Raw genomic sequence first — 16698 nt, forward strand, 5'->3', positions numbered from 1 at the left:
AGAAATAAATGAAGTTGAGTATGAAGTACATACCACAGGATTTTCAAAAATCTGCCAGAGGTCATTGTTATAATGTGAAGTATTGTAATTAGCAGTTGATAAAAGTCTTCCAAATTCATGTCTATTAGAAATGTACATAAACACACCCTATGTGCCAAAGAATAACAGTATTAACAATCTTAGAGGAAAGTACAAGAAAATAAACTTAACCATAGGAAAAATATATAGGAGATATTAATTTCAACTTTTATATCTCATTCCTGAACATGCATTTTATTTCTCATATAAAAACATGCATGATTTAAAATAAAAGAGATAAAACTTTTATTAATTATAAATTCAGGCACCACACAAAACTAATTGATAGCACTGACACTCAACTGAAAAAAAGAAGAGGAAGAATGACTGTTTTTGTCCCTTTCTCATTGATCCTAGATGTAGACATCAGGGGAAAAACAATTCCTGTTTGAAAGCAGAAATATTTTTGAGACACCAAGTGCAATGAATTGTACCTCTTTTGGCTTCTTTCCCTTTCAAAGAAGATGTCACATTTTTAAACAAGATTTCAAATGTCAGTATTTTTACATCAGACTATTTCATTCTCTTATTGTCCTGATGTTTAAAAACTGAACACAGAAATTATTTGTTCATTAAAGGCAGCTAAAGAAAATCAGTCTCGTATCCTTGCCTTAAACGAAATAAACTTGGCAAAAACCACCATGGTAAGGTTGTTTCTTTTTGTACCTGTTTTAATGGTAAAAGAGTTAGTTATTAATAAAAAAAAAATAATGATGAAGGGTACCCAGATCTCATTTTAATCAAGATATACTTTATACTTACTCCTATTTCTTCTCTCCCTTTAAAAAACAAAACTAGAAAAACCAGTGAAAGAGATTTGGGTTTAACTTTCTCATCTGTCAACCATAAAATGTACATCAGCCTGAAGAACTAAGAATTTAATATTACACGATGCCCATCCCCAGCACACAAAATACACATACACATACACTAATTAAGAACCAATGAATACCAACATTTTACCATGCTAAATGGAAAGAAGACTGTTAAAGAAACTTTACTGCTAGGCAATATACCATATCTAGTATTAATTAAACAAACAAAAATAAATAAAAATAAATAAAAATAACACCTTTGGGGGGCTGAGCATTTGGAATGTTTCCGGAGTAGGGGAGTCTTTTTCCCTTTGTAAAGTCTAAAATGAAGAGAAGCATTGGGTAAGTTGACCTGCACACCCATACTCTCTCAGGTATTCTTAGGTAAATAAAATTAGCAGCCCTTGATCAAAAGCTGACATTCTGAAATGTCCTTCATAGACAACATGCATAACAAGCAAAGCTTATAGTGCACACAAAGAAACAACTCCAGCCCAATTTTTTTTTTTTTTGGTCAAACATAAATCCAAGCTCATTCCTTAGTAGAGTTTTCATTAGACACAAAATTAAGACAAAGGGGAAAACGTGTAAGACAGGCCATTCCAGGACGCGCTGTTGAGTCAAATTAGCAAAAGATGAGCACAAGTTATAATCACAAGTACTGAAGATACTCGATATAACAATGCACACAGGCTTGTAGGAAAAACACATACACTCCAACAATACATGCCTTATTAAACTAGAAAAAAATACTTGCCAACTTTTCTGATTTTTTCCAAAATCACATTTGTATATATAAATTTGAATAAAATAACCCAATCATTTCTAAAACAGAAAACTATACAAACAGGCTTTACAACATTTACACATTTTGAAAAACAAACTATTTTCCACGATCATTAAAATTCTACAATGAAAGTATATTTGTAGAAAAACAATGTATCGTTACTTTTCACACAGATCAAATACACTCCGTAACTCATGCCTTTTCCTAATATAGTGGTGAGGAGCACCTTTTGAGCAGTGTGCAGTTTGTAACAACAGAAATAATGGAGACATTGATTTCAGAACAAAAGTGTGTTCTTCTTAAATGTGTAAAGGATTGTTTCACCCAGACTTATCTAATTAATTTAACTAGGTCAGGTTTCCACTATAAAATTTTGAATGAAAGTAAACATGATTTCTTAGAAATGCAAAGCTGATTTGCAACAAATCCATGTTTGTGACTGAAATCTTTTTGTTGTTTATGAGTTAGCCTAAGCACCAAAGCTAACATTTTTCAAACTGTTTCTACAGACAAATGGTCACAAATTATGCTCTATAACTGCTCCCAGTTTTTTCAATACAGAACCAAAAAAATTGGCTAGTACTTACAAATTAGAAAGAAAAGGAGCATCAAAACAATGACACATCAACTGGTAAAGCAGGCCACTTTATAAGAACATTCAAGCAACCCATCATTGTATACCCTACCATTTCTCTAGCATTTCGGCACAGAGCCATATCAGGATCCAATTTATCACGAACAAAATAGTTCCTTTCATTCATCTCTGATCGGAGCGTCTTTCCCTTAATTAAGTACACGTTAGCCATGTATGGGACATTCCATATCCCTCTGAAAGTAAAGACAAAACATTCCAAAATACCAGAAATTAAAATATATATATATTTAAAGGTTTATTTTTATGTTTTTAAAATAAGTGCCCTGTATGTTTTTAAATTTTGTATATATAAATTATTGAATCAAATTACATGCAAATGCAAACACATTTTATGATATTTAAAATATACGCACACACATCTATGACATTACTTGTTACACACTACATGTTTATTTGATAAATACTAACTCCTTATATAAACTTCACTTTAAGACTGTTATCTGTTTAGCATTTTGACTATAATCCTTCATGTCATTGTTAGAGTATAACACAGAAAGTATTTCCACTTAGGATCAAGCAGAGTGATAGCAAAAATAATCACACACACACACACACACACACACACACACACACACACACACACACCATATGGTGTACTGCAACCAGCTCACACTGGCTCCCAGAACACTTAGCTTCACTTCCCAAGTCTAGACTCAGTGACTTCATGTTGGAAGCTTGAAGTCAGCCATGGCAGGAGCATTTACATCACAGAAACTGGCAAACACTACAAATCAGGGCATCCCTCAACCCCAAGACCCAGTTGTTACACATTCACCAGCACGCCACTGAATACAACCTAAAATTTTCCTAAAATATATTCTCTGGAAATTCACTAAGCCAACTCAAATTTCTGTAGAAAGAGAAGATAAGAAAAAATATAGCTAGAAGTACATGAGTGTTGAGAGACACTATTTTGTCCTTTATTCTTCCCCACATTTGTCTTCTCATTCTGAACATGACTCGTTTCCTAAGAACAGCAAGTAAGGTTTCGCCTGAAGGCATATGCCTGTTGCTTTTAGAGAACAAAAAGGAAAGATCCTGACCAAGGAAATGTAGTTAGATATTAAAAGGAATATGATTTCACTTAGTCTTGCTAGATGAGCCTCAAAGGAAACAGCCATAAAAATATACAATGTGTCATCTGATTTCAGAAATTTATCACTGGCAGAGTAGGCAGTGTCTCAGTTTTGAAGAAACACACACACACACACACACACACACACACACACACACACACACCCTTACATGTGTACATGTCATAAGATGTCATTCCTTCATGTAGCTTTTGGCCATGAAGTGCATTCTTGTATTAACTAGATCAAAAGCCTCTCCCATATTCTTTTTCTTACACTTTAAACAACAGTGACAGGAAGCTGCACAAAATATCACCAGTGCCTAAAGCAACTTAAATGAAACATAAAATTCTCTATTCCACTTCTGTGAGCCCTTATTTCTGCTATACCCACAGATAGTATCAGGCATTTGGTCTATACAAATCCTCAGAGAGACAATAAAAGTACTTTGAAACAATATAGTATATGATCTGAATAGTGTTTTCTCAGCTATCATGCTCCTTAACCACAGCTAACAAAAGCTTTTATCATTTTTGTATTATTCAAATTTATTACTATTTTCACAAGCGAAACATCTTTTTCATACTCAACTGTTCAACAATAAATGTATGGGGTTTTTTACTCTAAATTTAGGGGCACGTATATTTACTCATGAAAGAATGTTTTCGCTTTTAAGTGGGTGGATGCATCTGAGAAATTAGGCAAAGCCCTTAACACTCAGTTAAGATGGCCTCTGGTAGAAAAAATAAAAGATAACATGCCTCTCTATCTTACCTTAGCAAAACCACACTATTACATTTGTGATATTTTTTAGTCTAAAAAATACCAACTGTTGTCTCTGAAACAGGTATCAATCATGCACACACTTTGTAGCAAGCATATTCTTTTCAAACTCTAGAAATGGAAACCAGATATTAGTGAAGAAAGTGATCTTTAAAGTAGAATACTACCTATTTCACACAAAACTCTTGCAGTAGGAAATGTTGGAAAGTTATGGCCTTTGGTATTGTTTTTGTTGGTTTACTTGTAAATTTTAAAAGCTATCAAAACAATTTTCATCCTGGGTGCTAGAAAAATCAGCTAAACAAAATTCCTTTTCTAAACTTTGAACTAAATACTACTCCTCCGACAGCTATCTCTGGCTGCCCCTATTAACCATGTAGTGTCTCTTACATTTCCCACAGCAGTAAGTTTGTTCCTGTGAAGATTTAGAATTTCAAAAACAGATTCTTTTAATATTAGTTTTACACTAGTATTTCAGGATTCCAGGTTTTCAAATTTCCATTAATCACAAAGAAAAGAGGAATAAAAATTCAGGTAATGTTAACAAGACCACATTTTGAGATTATGGCACTTTTACAGTAAAAGAGTAGATCAAGTAACTTACACTCTATTCCCTTGAACAATATCTACATAATCTTCCGATCGAGCATAGTATCCATCAGGACTCAAAGCTCCCCAGAAGTTGGACCACAGTTTTCCATGACGAGTTACAAGAGGGGCAATGATCTTTCTAAAGACAGCGTGAGAGAAAAGCAAATCCAAGAAATTATTTATACTTAAGTTACCACTGAATTGTGTTTTGGGCTTAGCATGACACCAAAACACTAAAGTTCACTTAATACACACATGGTAAGTCCAAAACACTGAATTCTACTCCTGAAACCAATATTGCACTGTAAGTTAACTAACTAAAAATTAAATAAAAATAAATAAGAAATGAAGAAAAAAATAAAAGAAAAACGAGAATTTCTTTCCACTTTTTCTTAAGCACACTAATTTTCTTAAAACAAGTAACAAAAAAGAAAAACTGAAAATGCTAATGAAAGTCTAAAAACGACTTTTAAAATAAGTCAAACTACTTCCATTATTTAATTATGTTAAGTAGTTCAGAAATTATGCTAAATGAAATCAAATATTTTCACCGTCATTGAGAAGACATAATAGTCCCTGGCGTATTCAATTATTCAATAAATATTTGTTGAGTGAAAAAATGAATAAAGATGAGCTTAGATTTTTATAAATATGCCAGTTTTCCTAAAGTTAAGTCCTGAATCACTTTAAAGTATGTTTCCTTTTTAATTTTTTTTATAGCTTATAAAATGGGTTGTGCTAGCCTGGCAACACTGAACATTCTTCTGGTCCTTCAACTACTGTAAAAAACAAAATAGGTGGTAATTGCCATAGCACTCGATCTGACTACCTACCAGGAAAGTAGTCCCTTTGAGAAACGCACATGTTACAAATTCAAAATAAGTCACATTTTTCTTAGGAAAATCTAATTTATAATGTGTTAACACTTTCCAAATGAGGTAACAAAATCCGAAGCTGTTCTAGAATTACTTTTAAAATGAAATGAACTATAGTAGTGGCCATTTTTTTTAAGTTTATTTTGAGAGACAGAGAGAGGGTGCACAAAGGGGAAGGACAGAGAGAGAGAGGTAGAGAGAAAATCCCAAGCAGGCTCTGCGCTATCAGTGCAGACCCTGATGTGAGGCTGTATCTCAAGAAATGTGAGATCATGACCTGAGCCAAAACCAAGAGTCAGGTGGAAGCTTAACTGATGAAGCCACCCAAGCACCCCTGGTGGTGTCAGTTTTTACGAAAATCTCACACGTCTTTATCCATTCAACAGTTGATGGATATTTGGACTCTCTCCATAGTTTGGCTATTGTTGATAATGCTGCTATACACATTGTGCTGCATGCACCCTTCGAATCTGTACTTTTGTGTCCTTTGGGTGAATAACTAAGAGTGCAATTGCTGGATCATAGAGTAGTTTTATTTTTAGTTTATTTAGAAACCTCCATACTGTTCTTGAGAGTGGCTGCACCAGGTTGCATTCCCACCAACAGTGTAAGAGGGTTTCCCTTTGTCCCCATCCTTGTCAACACCTATTGTTTCTTGTGTTATTGATTTTAGCCATTCTGACAGGTGAGAGGTCATATATCATTGTGGTTTATTTGTAGTTCCCTGAAAATGAGTGATACTGAGCATCTTTTCCTATGTCTGTTAGCCATCTAGATGTCTTCTTTGGAAAAGTGTCTATTCATGTGTTATGCCCATTTCTTAACTGAGTTGTCTGTTATTCAGGAGTTTAGTTTGGTAAGTTCTTTACAGATTTTGGACACTAAACCTTTATCAGATATGTCATTTGCAAATATCTTTTCCCATTCCATAGGCTACCTTCTAGTTTTGTGGATTGTTTCCTTCACTGTGCTTTTTATGTTGATAAGGTCCCAATAGGTCATATTTGCTTTTGTTTCCCTTGTCTTTGGCAACGTGTCTAGTAAGAAGTTGCTGGGGCCAAGGTCAAAGAAGTTGGTGGCTGTGTTCTCCTCTAGGATTTGATTGTTTCCTGTCTCACACTGAGGTCTTTCATAAACCATTTTGCATTTATTTTTGTGTATGGTGTGAGAATGGAATATTACTGGGGTACCTGTATGTCTCAGTTGGTTAAGCATCTGACTCTTGATTTCAGCTCAGGTCATGATCTTACACTTCATGAGATCGAGCCCTGCATCAGGCTCTGAGTTGACAGCAAGGAACCTGCTTGAAATTCTCTCCCTCTCTCTCTGCCCCTCCCCTGCTTGTGCTTTCTCTCTCTGTCAAAATAAATAAACTTAAAAATATATTTAAAATTTAAAAAAAGAATGGAAAATTATTCAGCCATCAAAAAATGAAATCTTGGCATTTGCAACGATGGGGATGGAGCTAGAGTGTATTGTGCTAAGTGAAATAAGTCAGAGAAAGATAAATAATACATGATTTCACTCATATGTAGAATTTAAGAAACAAAACAGATGAACGTATGGGAAGGGTAGGGGTAAGAGAAGACAAAAGCAAACCACAAGAGACTCTTAATGATGGAGAAACACCAATGGGTTGATGGAGGGAGGTGGGTGGGAAATGGGCTAGATGGGTGATGGGTACTAAGGAGGGCACTTGTTGGGATGAGCAGTTGGTGCTGTACATAAGTGATGAATCACTAAATTCTACTCCTGAAACCAATATTGCACTTTACGTTAACTAACATTTAAATTTAAAAAAAGGAAAAAAGAAAGAAAAAGAAAACCTCACACAACGCCTCCATGAGGATGTTTATGAACCAGGTATTCTCAACAAAAAAACATTTCATAACACTCCAGTCTTGAGAAGACCAGGTGTGCCCTTTCTCTTACTCACAGAAAAGTGAAACACAGTCCATAAAGACATACCATACAAAATGGTTATTTTGGTTTATTTTTCCTGGTTCCTTTTAAAATGAAATGTTAACCAAAAACACTTATATTCTGTTTTGTTTAGAATATCTACAATATAAGATATATTGTGTTGATTTAAGAACATATATTATGTTGATTTAAGAAATAATTCAATGGTAAAAAAAAGAAATAATTCAAAGGTAATAACTGACAAGATCAAATATATATTTAAAAAATCTTGTAATTTATAATCCCAGCTGCCTCCCAAAGAAGGCTGGGCAAAGAAATGGAAATCAAACTCTGTCTGCAGTGTGCCTCAATATTTTTGAGTATTGAAATACAGTAGGCCCCCTTACCCATGGTTTCACTTTCCATGGTTTCAATTATCCCGGGGTCAACCATGGTCCAGAAGCAGATGATACTCCTTACGGTGAATCATCAGATCAATAGAAGCCTAATGCTACATCATACTGCCTGCGTCATTCACCTCACTTCATCTCATGCACTGGCATTTTATCATCTCACATCATCACAAGAAGGGTGAGTACAGAACAGGAAGATATTTTGAGAGAGAGAGACTTCATTCACATATTTTATTTTTATTATAGCATTTTGTTATAATTGTTCTATTTTATTATGGTCATTAATCTCTTACTGTGACTGATTTAGAAATTAAATTTTTACGTAGGTATGTATATATAGGAAAAAACACAGTATGCATAGCGATTAGAACTATCTGCAGTTTCAGGAATCCACTGGGGTCTTGGAACATATCCTCTGTGGATGATGGGGACTCCTGTATCAGGATAGCAGCTAGGGGATGCTGAATTACACGATATTACTGAAGGAGTAAAATTTGGAGCAAGGCAGTAAATGGCAGAGATAGGAAGAGGAAAGGGAAAAGAGCTGATGAGATGCTAGAAAGCCACATACCCTAGGATGTGACACATCCCCGTCCCTCTAACCTTCAGTCTACTAAATCTCACAACATTTTTGGTAGAAGTAAATTTTTTCTGAAAATTACATGTTTGGATACAGGAGGAAGAACCACAAATGTCATACGAACCAAAACCTTTGATCAGTAACAGAAATTTATGGAATTGGAGAAATACCCTGAGTTTTACTGGCACTTCAAGAACAATGGCCCCAGATGGCAGCTGAGTTACTTATGAGGTAATTTTATTTGTTACAAGGTTTAAAACATTAGGTTAATATTAAAGGGGATATATGCTTAATCCATAGTATAAATTCATTAAATAGTTCACTAAAAGAATAGTAAGTACCTACAAAAGTGTCATATATAGTAAAAACATACAAAGATTATTTTTAAAATGTGCATTCCACAATACTGAATTTAAATCAAAGTTAAGAGGCAATTAACACTACAAATTCAAGATAATATTACTGAATTCCACTAGGTTTTAAGAGTTACAAATTACAACTATAGCCCTTCCCTTGTCTCTAGGATAACCTAAATGCTTTTCCTTGCCTTATTTCCAAATCCTTATTCATACGTTTTGAAAATTACTTGTAACTTATAGATAGTTATCTTAGATAGATAAGCATCTATTGCTAGATATACAGTGGGGCTGTATATAGAGATTAATACTAAGAGATCTTGGATTTTGAAGTAATAACTAAATTCTCAAATTGGCAAATTATACTACATATAGAGTAGGTTAGAATAGCATAACAGATTTCTTATATATTTTACTAAGCGAAATAAAAACAGTAATTCTAACATTTCACTGTTAGCCATTCTATTTGCTAATTGTGTTCATACATATAAACATACTTAAAAACAATACTGGTCATTTAATAAGCACATACTGTGTTAATATATATAAACACACATAAAAACAATACAGGTCATTTAATGAGCACATATTAAAGGTATGCTATGCTATTGATAAGAGGATTAATAAGTATTAATAGGAATAGGAGTAATATAATAAATAATGATTAATATCATTATAAGCTGGAATAGATGGTGTCTTTTTCACACTTCAGTTAAATAAAAATAGGTACTGCTGAGTAATAATTATTAGTTCAATACTAAATAAAATCACAGATCTCTGAAATTTTTTTTCAAATTCTAAGAACTTAGATCTCTGTTTGCAGTAACTTTTCAAAAGATCATAGGTTTTATGAATTCTAATTTAAAAATACCTACAGAGAAAAAAAATTCCAATTTTTCCAAATAGATCATAATTCCATCTAGCTTTAAACAGAAAAATAGTCCAACTATAATTGATAAACATTGCATTTGTGATTGTAACTAATATTAAATACTTCTAATTTTCATCAGGTTGTTTTCTTTTTGACTCCTTTAAAAGAAAACTAATCAGAATTGAAAGTTATAAGGTATAGAAAATAACTTCATGGGATTCCCCTCAATTCACTAAACACAGATAAGTATAGTGTGCCCACATAGACACAGAAAATGATTGTCATTTTAAATAAATCGACATGAATTTTAGGTAGTACCTGTTTTGTTCAATCAAAATTTTTAAGGTCCTTGGATTTGTCAAAACAACATCTGCATCGATACTGAAATAATAATCACAGCTTTCATCCTGACGGCAAAAATCCCTAACATTGAAAAGGAAATAATAATTAGATAAAATATATATTTGCTGGTTAGAAAATGTCAACATAAAGCTTATATATAAAATAAGGTTTCTCTCACATATTTTTTTCTAATTAAAATAGTTAGACAATATCCAAAGGGATAAATATTGTCTTAAATTGCAAAATAGTTTGTCAACATACATATTCATATGTAAATCAACACCAAAAATTTTAGGTTAAGTGAAATACATTTTCAAGCCACTAAAAGATTTAAGACATAAAATATCCAGTCAGAATGACAATTTAGAATTTAGTCCTCTCTGAAAAGGAAACACAATTTATCTCCATGTATTTATCAACAACTTTTTCCACAAATCAAAATGCTTTTTGCACACACGCACACACACACACACACACACACACACACACACAGACAGTGCAGAATCTTGCTTATCCAACAACTTAATTTTAAGTATATCTGGAGATACAAATGTATAACTCTTTAGGTATCAATAATTTTTAATCTTGATTTGCATGGAATTCTAAGATATCGACTCCCCTGCTTATTATCAGGGGTCATGGACTATGATATACGTTCTTCTTGGTAGTGTCTGTAGCATTATTATCAGGAACAACAAAGAAGGAGCTACTTGTTATACACGTGAAATGCTTTCAAGTATTATGGTTTTTATATTTGGGGCTCTCTGCTTTCAAGCTCCTCTCCTTCACTGTTAATCCTAGTCCTCACTTTCTGCTACTGTCAGTATGTATCCTTATACCACATTTGTTTCTAAGCAACTGTCATATAGGACAGCAGACATGAAACTTTGCTAAAGTTGTGCAAAAAATTAGAGAAAATTTTCTTTAAATTTTGTAACTATATATGGTGACGGATGGTAACTACAGACTTATGGTGGTCATCATTTCACAGTGTATACAAATATTGAATCATTATGTAGTACATCTAAAGCTAGTATGTTATAAGTGAATTATATCTCAATTAAATAAATGAAATAAATAAAATAAAAACAAAACAGCCAAAATTATTTTAGAAAAAAAATTGAAGGAAGTTTACTACTTGATTTCAAGATTAATATAAATCCCTGGTAATAAAGTGTGGCATTGGTCTAAGATCAATGAAACAGAAAAGAGAGTTCACAGTCACTCATAAATATTCAGCTAATCGATTTTTGACAAAGCCAAGTCAACTAAATAGGAAAAGAAAAACCTTAAAATAAAAAAAGGGTGTTGAAACAACTGGAATTTCATTTGTAAAGAATAAAATTTGACCTCTACTTCACTCCAAACACAAAAATATATTCAGAATGAACTGTAGATTGAAACATCTTAAACATAAATGCTAAAACAATAAAGCTTATAAAAGAAAAATTCCAAAGAATAGTTTCATGACATTGGAATAAGAAAGACTTCTTAAATAGAAATAAATTCAATAAGCACAAAGCATAAAAGAAAAAAAGAGAGAAATGGAATTTTATTGAAATTCACATTTCTTCTCATCAAAAGACAGCACTAAGAAATTAAAAGACCAAGCCACAGAATGAAACGCATATCCACAAAACATTGTACACATAGACACACACCCATACAACCCTCTTCTAGACAGATTATATAATGAACTCCTACAAATTAATAACAAAAAAGACAACCCAATGTAAATGAAAATGCACAAAAAGATGTAAATAGATACTCCACAAATGAAGACATATGAATTAGTCTTCAGGGAATTAAATTACAATTGCAATAAGATACACAATAAAGTGGCTAAAATGAAAAAGATGGGCAATATCAACTGTTGACAAATGTGGAGCAGACAGAGGTCTGTTACATTGCTGCCAGGTGCGTACGATGGTACAACTATCTTGGAGGACTATTCAGTCGTTTCTTATAAAATTAAACATACATCTACTCTAACCCTATGTCCTAGTTAGTCTACTCTTTCATATTTTCCCAAAACATACTAAAGCCAAATAGGTCCACATACACATATACACCTCTTATAAGGAATCTTCATTAACAATCTTATTCAAATGGCTCTAAACTGGACATGACCTAATGTCTAGCAACAAGCAAGTGGAAAATGCACTTGTGGTATATTCATATGATAGAATATTAGTTAGCGATGAAAAGGAATGAACTGCTAATAACTACAATGACATGAGTGAATGAGAGAACACTGTGCTGAGCCAAAGAAGCCAGACACAACAGAGTATATTTAAAAAAATAAATAAATAAAAATAAGTCCTGAATTTGGATCCAAGGTATTCTCCAGTGAACAAACTATGAAACCATCAGTTTGGTCTTTCTGAGGCTTGCTTTCCTGCCTATCCCTTTACTCCCACATCAGGCACTATCTAGCACTCTGAGCTCTGAGCTTCCACAGCACAAGATGAGAGGTCACCATGACTCATTCACCTTTTTCTCAGCAGGACTTAACCCATTGCTGGCATATCTAATCAACACTCACGGAGAAATCATTGTTTTTATTATTATCAGAATTTTACTAGTATAATTGCAATCTGCAGTATTAAAGGGGCTAAACAAAGGACCTAAAAAATTTCTTCTGAGGGTTATAGTATTATCTAGATCATTCGGTGACTAGAAAGGAGGAATACCTTTTTCAGTCTGAAACACACATTTTTACCACACAAACCTTCAGATGGTCAACATCTAAATCACTGTTATATCAGTCATACTATTCATTTGTCTGAATCACTTTTTTATTTCTTATTTTAATTAATCTCTACCCCCAATGTGGGGCTGTAACTCACAACCCAGAGGTCAGGGGTCACATACTCTTCTGACTAATCCAGCCAGGAAGACCTGTCTGAGTAATTTTAAAAATCTTGATCTAAAGTCCAGATAATAGTCTGATTAAATATGTTGACCCTTACCCATAATATATCTTTCCATCTCTCTATATATATAATATCCATTGGCTTTTACACATAAATACACACAAGCACAGATAGAGTCTAACATTCGAGGTGTGCTCATGAACATACACAAACAGACATGCACACAAGACAGTCGAGACACCCAAGTTTAGGATACTAATTTTGAAGAAAAGTTGTTTTTCTTTAAGCTTCTTTAGGAGAAATTGTTTAACTTAAATTGATTAAAACATACATTTCTTACTTGACACATCCCCAAAGGCAAGGGAACTAAAAGCAAAAATGAACTACTGGGACCTCATGAAGATAAAAACTTCTGCACAGCAAAGGAAACAATCAACAAAACTAAAAGGCAACCAATGGAATGGGAAAGGATATTTGCAAATGACGTATCAGACAAAGAGCTAGTATCCAAAATCTATAAAGAGCTCACCAAACTCCACACTCAAAAAACAAATAATCCAGTGAAGAAATGGGCAGAAAACATGAATAGACACTTCCCTACAGAAGACATCCAGATGGCCAACAGGCACATGAAAAGATGCTCAACGTCGCTCCTCATCAGGGAAATACAAATCAAAACCACACTCAGATATCACCTCATGCCAGTCAGAGTGGCCAAAATGAACAAATCAGGAGACTATAGATGCTGGAGAGGATGTGGAGAAACAGGAACCCTTTTGCACTGTTGGTGGGAATGCAAATTGGTGCAGTCACTCTGGAAAACAGTGTGGAGCTTCCTCACAAAAAATAAAAATAGACCTACCCTATGACCCAACAGTAGCACTGCTAGGAATTTACCCAAGGGATACAGGAGTACTGATGCATAGGGCCACTTGTACCCCAATGTTTACAGCAGCACTCTCAACAATAGCCAAATTGTGGAAAGAGCCTAAATGTCCATCAACTGATGAATGAATAAAGAAATTGTGGTTTATATACATAATGGAATACTACGTGGCAATGAGAAAGAATGAAATATGCTTTGTAGCAACGTGGATGGAACTGGAGAGTGTGATGCTAAGTGAAATAAGCCATACAGAGAAAGACAGATACCATATGTTTTCACTCTTATGTGGATCCTGAGAAACTTAACAGAAACCCATGGGGGAAGGGAAGGAAAAAAAAGAAAAAAAAGAGGCTAGAGTGGGAGAGAGAGCCAAAGCATAAGAGACTCTTAAAAACTGAGAACAAACTGAGGGTTGATGGGGGGTGGGAGGGTGGGGAGAGTAGGTGATGGGCATTGAAGAGGGCACCTTTTGGGATGAGCACTGGGTATTGTATGGAAACTAATTTGACAATAAATTTAATAAAATAAAATTAAATTAAATTAAATTAAATAATTAAAATATAAAAAATTTTAAAAATTTAAAAATTAAAAAATAAATAAAAAAGAACATGGCCTGTTTCTGACCCTATCACAGTCAAGGATTGCTTTTCAGCTTTTTGAAATTCTGTCTTCCCATTGTTTCATTTGAAAACTTTCTGTTCTGTTTCATTTTTTTCTAGGTTTATTGAGATTTAATGGACACTTATCATTGTATAAGCATAAGGCAGACAATGTGTTGATTTGATACTTTTATATATTGCAAAATGATTACGACCATAGCCTTAGCTATGACCTACATCCCGTCACACAGTAACCATTTCTATTTTGTTGTGAGGTCATTTTAGATCTACTTTCTCAGCAGCATTCAACTATGTGATACAGAATTATGAGCTATAATCATCATGCTGTATATTAGCTCTTGGTAGTTTAATTTGATTAGTGCTGATGAATTACTACTTTGTGCCAGGCCCTGTGCTAGGCACTGAGACTTAAAGAAAAATGGGACACAGTTCCTGCCCATGAAGATTTCTAGCTCCTCCACTAGCTGGCTGGGCAGACTTGCTTAACATATTTAACCTCTCTGTCTCCTTGTCTAGAGACTGAAAATAAAAAGAACCAATTCATAGGTTATTGAAAGGAATAAATAAGATACTACATGCAAGGTATTTACCACAATGCCTCACACAGTATAAGCACTCATATATAGTAGTTACTATCATACGAATTAATTACTCATATATAGTAATTACTATCATCTGAATACTATCATCATCAACTAATATGATAGTTAATATTTTATTAAGGGCTCACTGCAATGCTGTCTTCTTTAAAGTATCTTCACCAATTTTGCCTGTTGAAAGTAATTTCTCCTTTTCCTTTTCTTAGTACTTTGCATCCTGAATTACTACTTCTTCCATTCACTTTTGTTAAAGATAATTGCACCTGTATCGTTAATGTCCACTAAACTGTGGGCTCCTTGAGGGCAGAGACTATTTCTCATTTATTTCCATTCATTCATTATTCATCATTTATTCATTCATTTGACAAGCATACATTATAACCATCTGTTATATACCAAGCATTATGCTAGCCACTGGAAATATAGCAAAGAACAAGAAAGTCATAGTCTGGTCCTTGCTATCAAGTTTGGTAGTAGAGATAGAGAAACAGGTGATTATTGACCAGCCTATAAAAGGAGTAGGCATAGGGGTTTATTAGGAAAACAGAAAACAAAAAAACATACATTCCCATGTTTCTGGCTTCGGCTTGACTTAGGTTTTCTTCTGGTCCTACTATTTTTATAGTACTGATTTCATGTTTAGCTTTATCAAAAAATACCTTGATGTCCTTTTCATGATAAACTTCCTGTAACATATTTTAAAAGTCAAAAATTAGTGCCAAAATGACAGTAGGATGACTGAAGTGTTCATACATAGGGATGGCATCCCATTCAAAGTTGTCAATTCCACAATTCACATTATTTCCTCAATTACAGATGAAATGATAACCTATATTAAACAAATTCAATTTCAATATCACATGAAAAATCTAAAGTAGATACATAGCAATATTTTTTTCAATAGAAGATACTTCAAAATTCTTCTGACGTCCACTCCTAGACAGGTCCTCGAATCAATATTTAAATCCTGGCTGCTATAAAATGCTCTAACTCGAAGGAAAATGGTTTGTGGCCTGAGAATCTTAGACATGTGCTTTAAAATATCCATAAAAATGCCTACTGAACATAATAGACATTAATCTAAGTTATAAATACAATCATATTTTATAAAATAAATATTTTAATACTCTTTAAAGCCAGAGAGAAAAATTAGTGGTCACATATGAAACTGTGTTTTTACAAAAAGAAGGTAAAGTTTAACAAAATTTTATCAATAAGGAAATATAATGGGAAAATTATCAACATATAAGTCATCAAATTAGTGTGATTCAACTATGCTAAAATTTAGATAAGATTATCTAACATAGATAATCCAATATTAGAGCATTTCAGAGCTTTTTATGTATCAAGTCTCACTAAGTATTTTTGAAAGCTTTCCACAGCTTGTTAAAACTACTTATAAAGCATAAAAGCTTTATAAAGTTCATTTTATATATAAAGTTCATTTTATATATAAAAAAGGGGGGGGAGGCAAAATCCTCTGCCATTAAGAAGGTCCTACAAAAGGAAGAAGACCTAAATAAAAGACACAATACATAAAAACAAAACACTTTAATGTATATAAATACATTACAATGCATTTTACAGAGCAAATGC

The 16698-nt window shown here is 33.4% G+C and overlaps 1 protein-coding gene across 2 annotated transcripts in view; it reads right to left on the reverse strand.

The window, feature by feature from the left end:
• PLOD2 (procollagen-lysine,2-oxoglutarate 5-dioxygenase 2) overlaps positions 1 to 16698 on the reverse strand; it is a 100789-nt gene that overhangs the window by 7032 nt on the left and 77059 nt on the right. The window contains exons 10-15 of one of the 2 annotated variants that reach the window (XM_030330023.1): positions 15667 to 15788; positions 10098 to 10202; positions 4796 to 4921; positions 2367 to 2508; positions 1151 to 1213; positions 34 to 147 (exon numbers count right to left, since the gene is read on the reverse strand). In XM_030330023.1, coding sequence (XP_030185883.1) covers positions 34 to 147; positions 1151 to 1213; positions 2367 to 2508; positions 4796 to 4921; positions 10098 to 10202; positions 15667 to 15788 — 672 coding nt within the window. The remainder of the gene's footprint in view (positions 1 to 33; positions 148 to 1150; positions 1214 to 2366; positions 2509 to 4795; positions 4922 to 10097; positions 10203 to 15666; positions 15789 to 16698) is intronic. The other variant, XM_030330024.1, reaches the window with a different exon arrangement.

Source organism: Lynx canadensis, chromosome C2, assembly GCF_007474595.2.
Source record: "Lynx canadensis isolate LIC74 chromosome C2, mLynCan4.pri.v2, whole genome shotgun sequence".
Classification (NCBI taxonomy): domain Eukaryota; kingdom Metazoa; phylum Chordata; class Mammalia; order Carnivora; family Felidae; genus Lynx; species Lynx canadensis.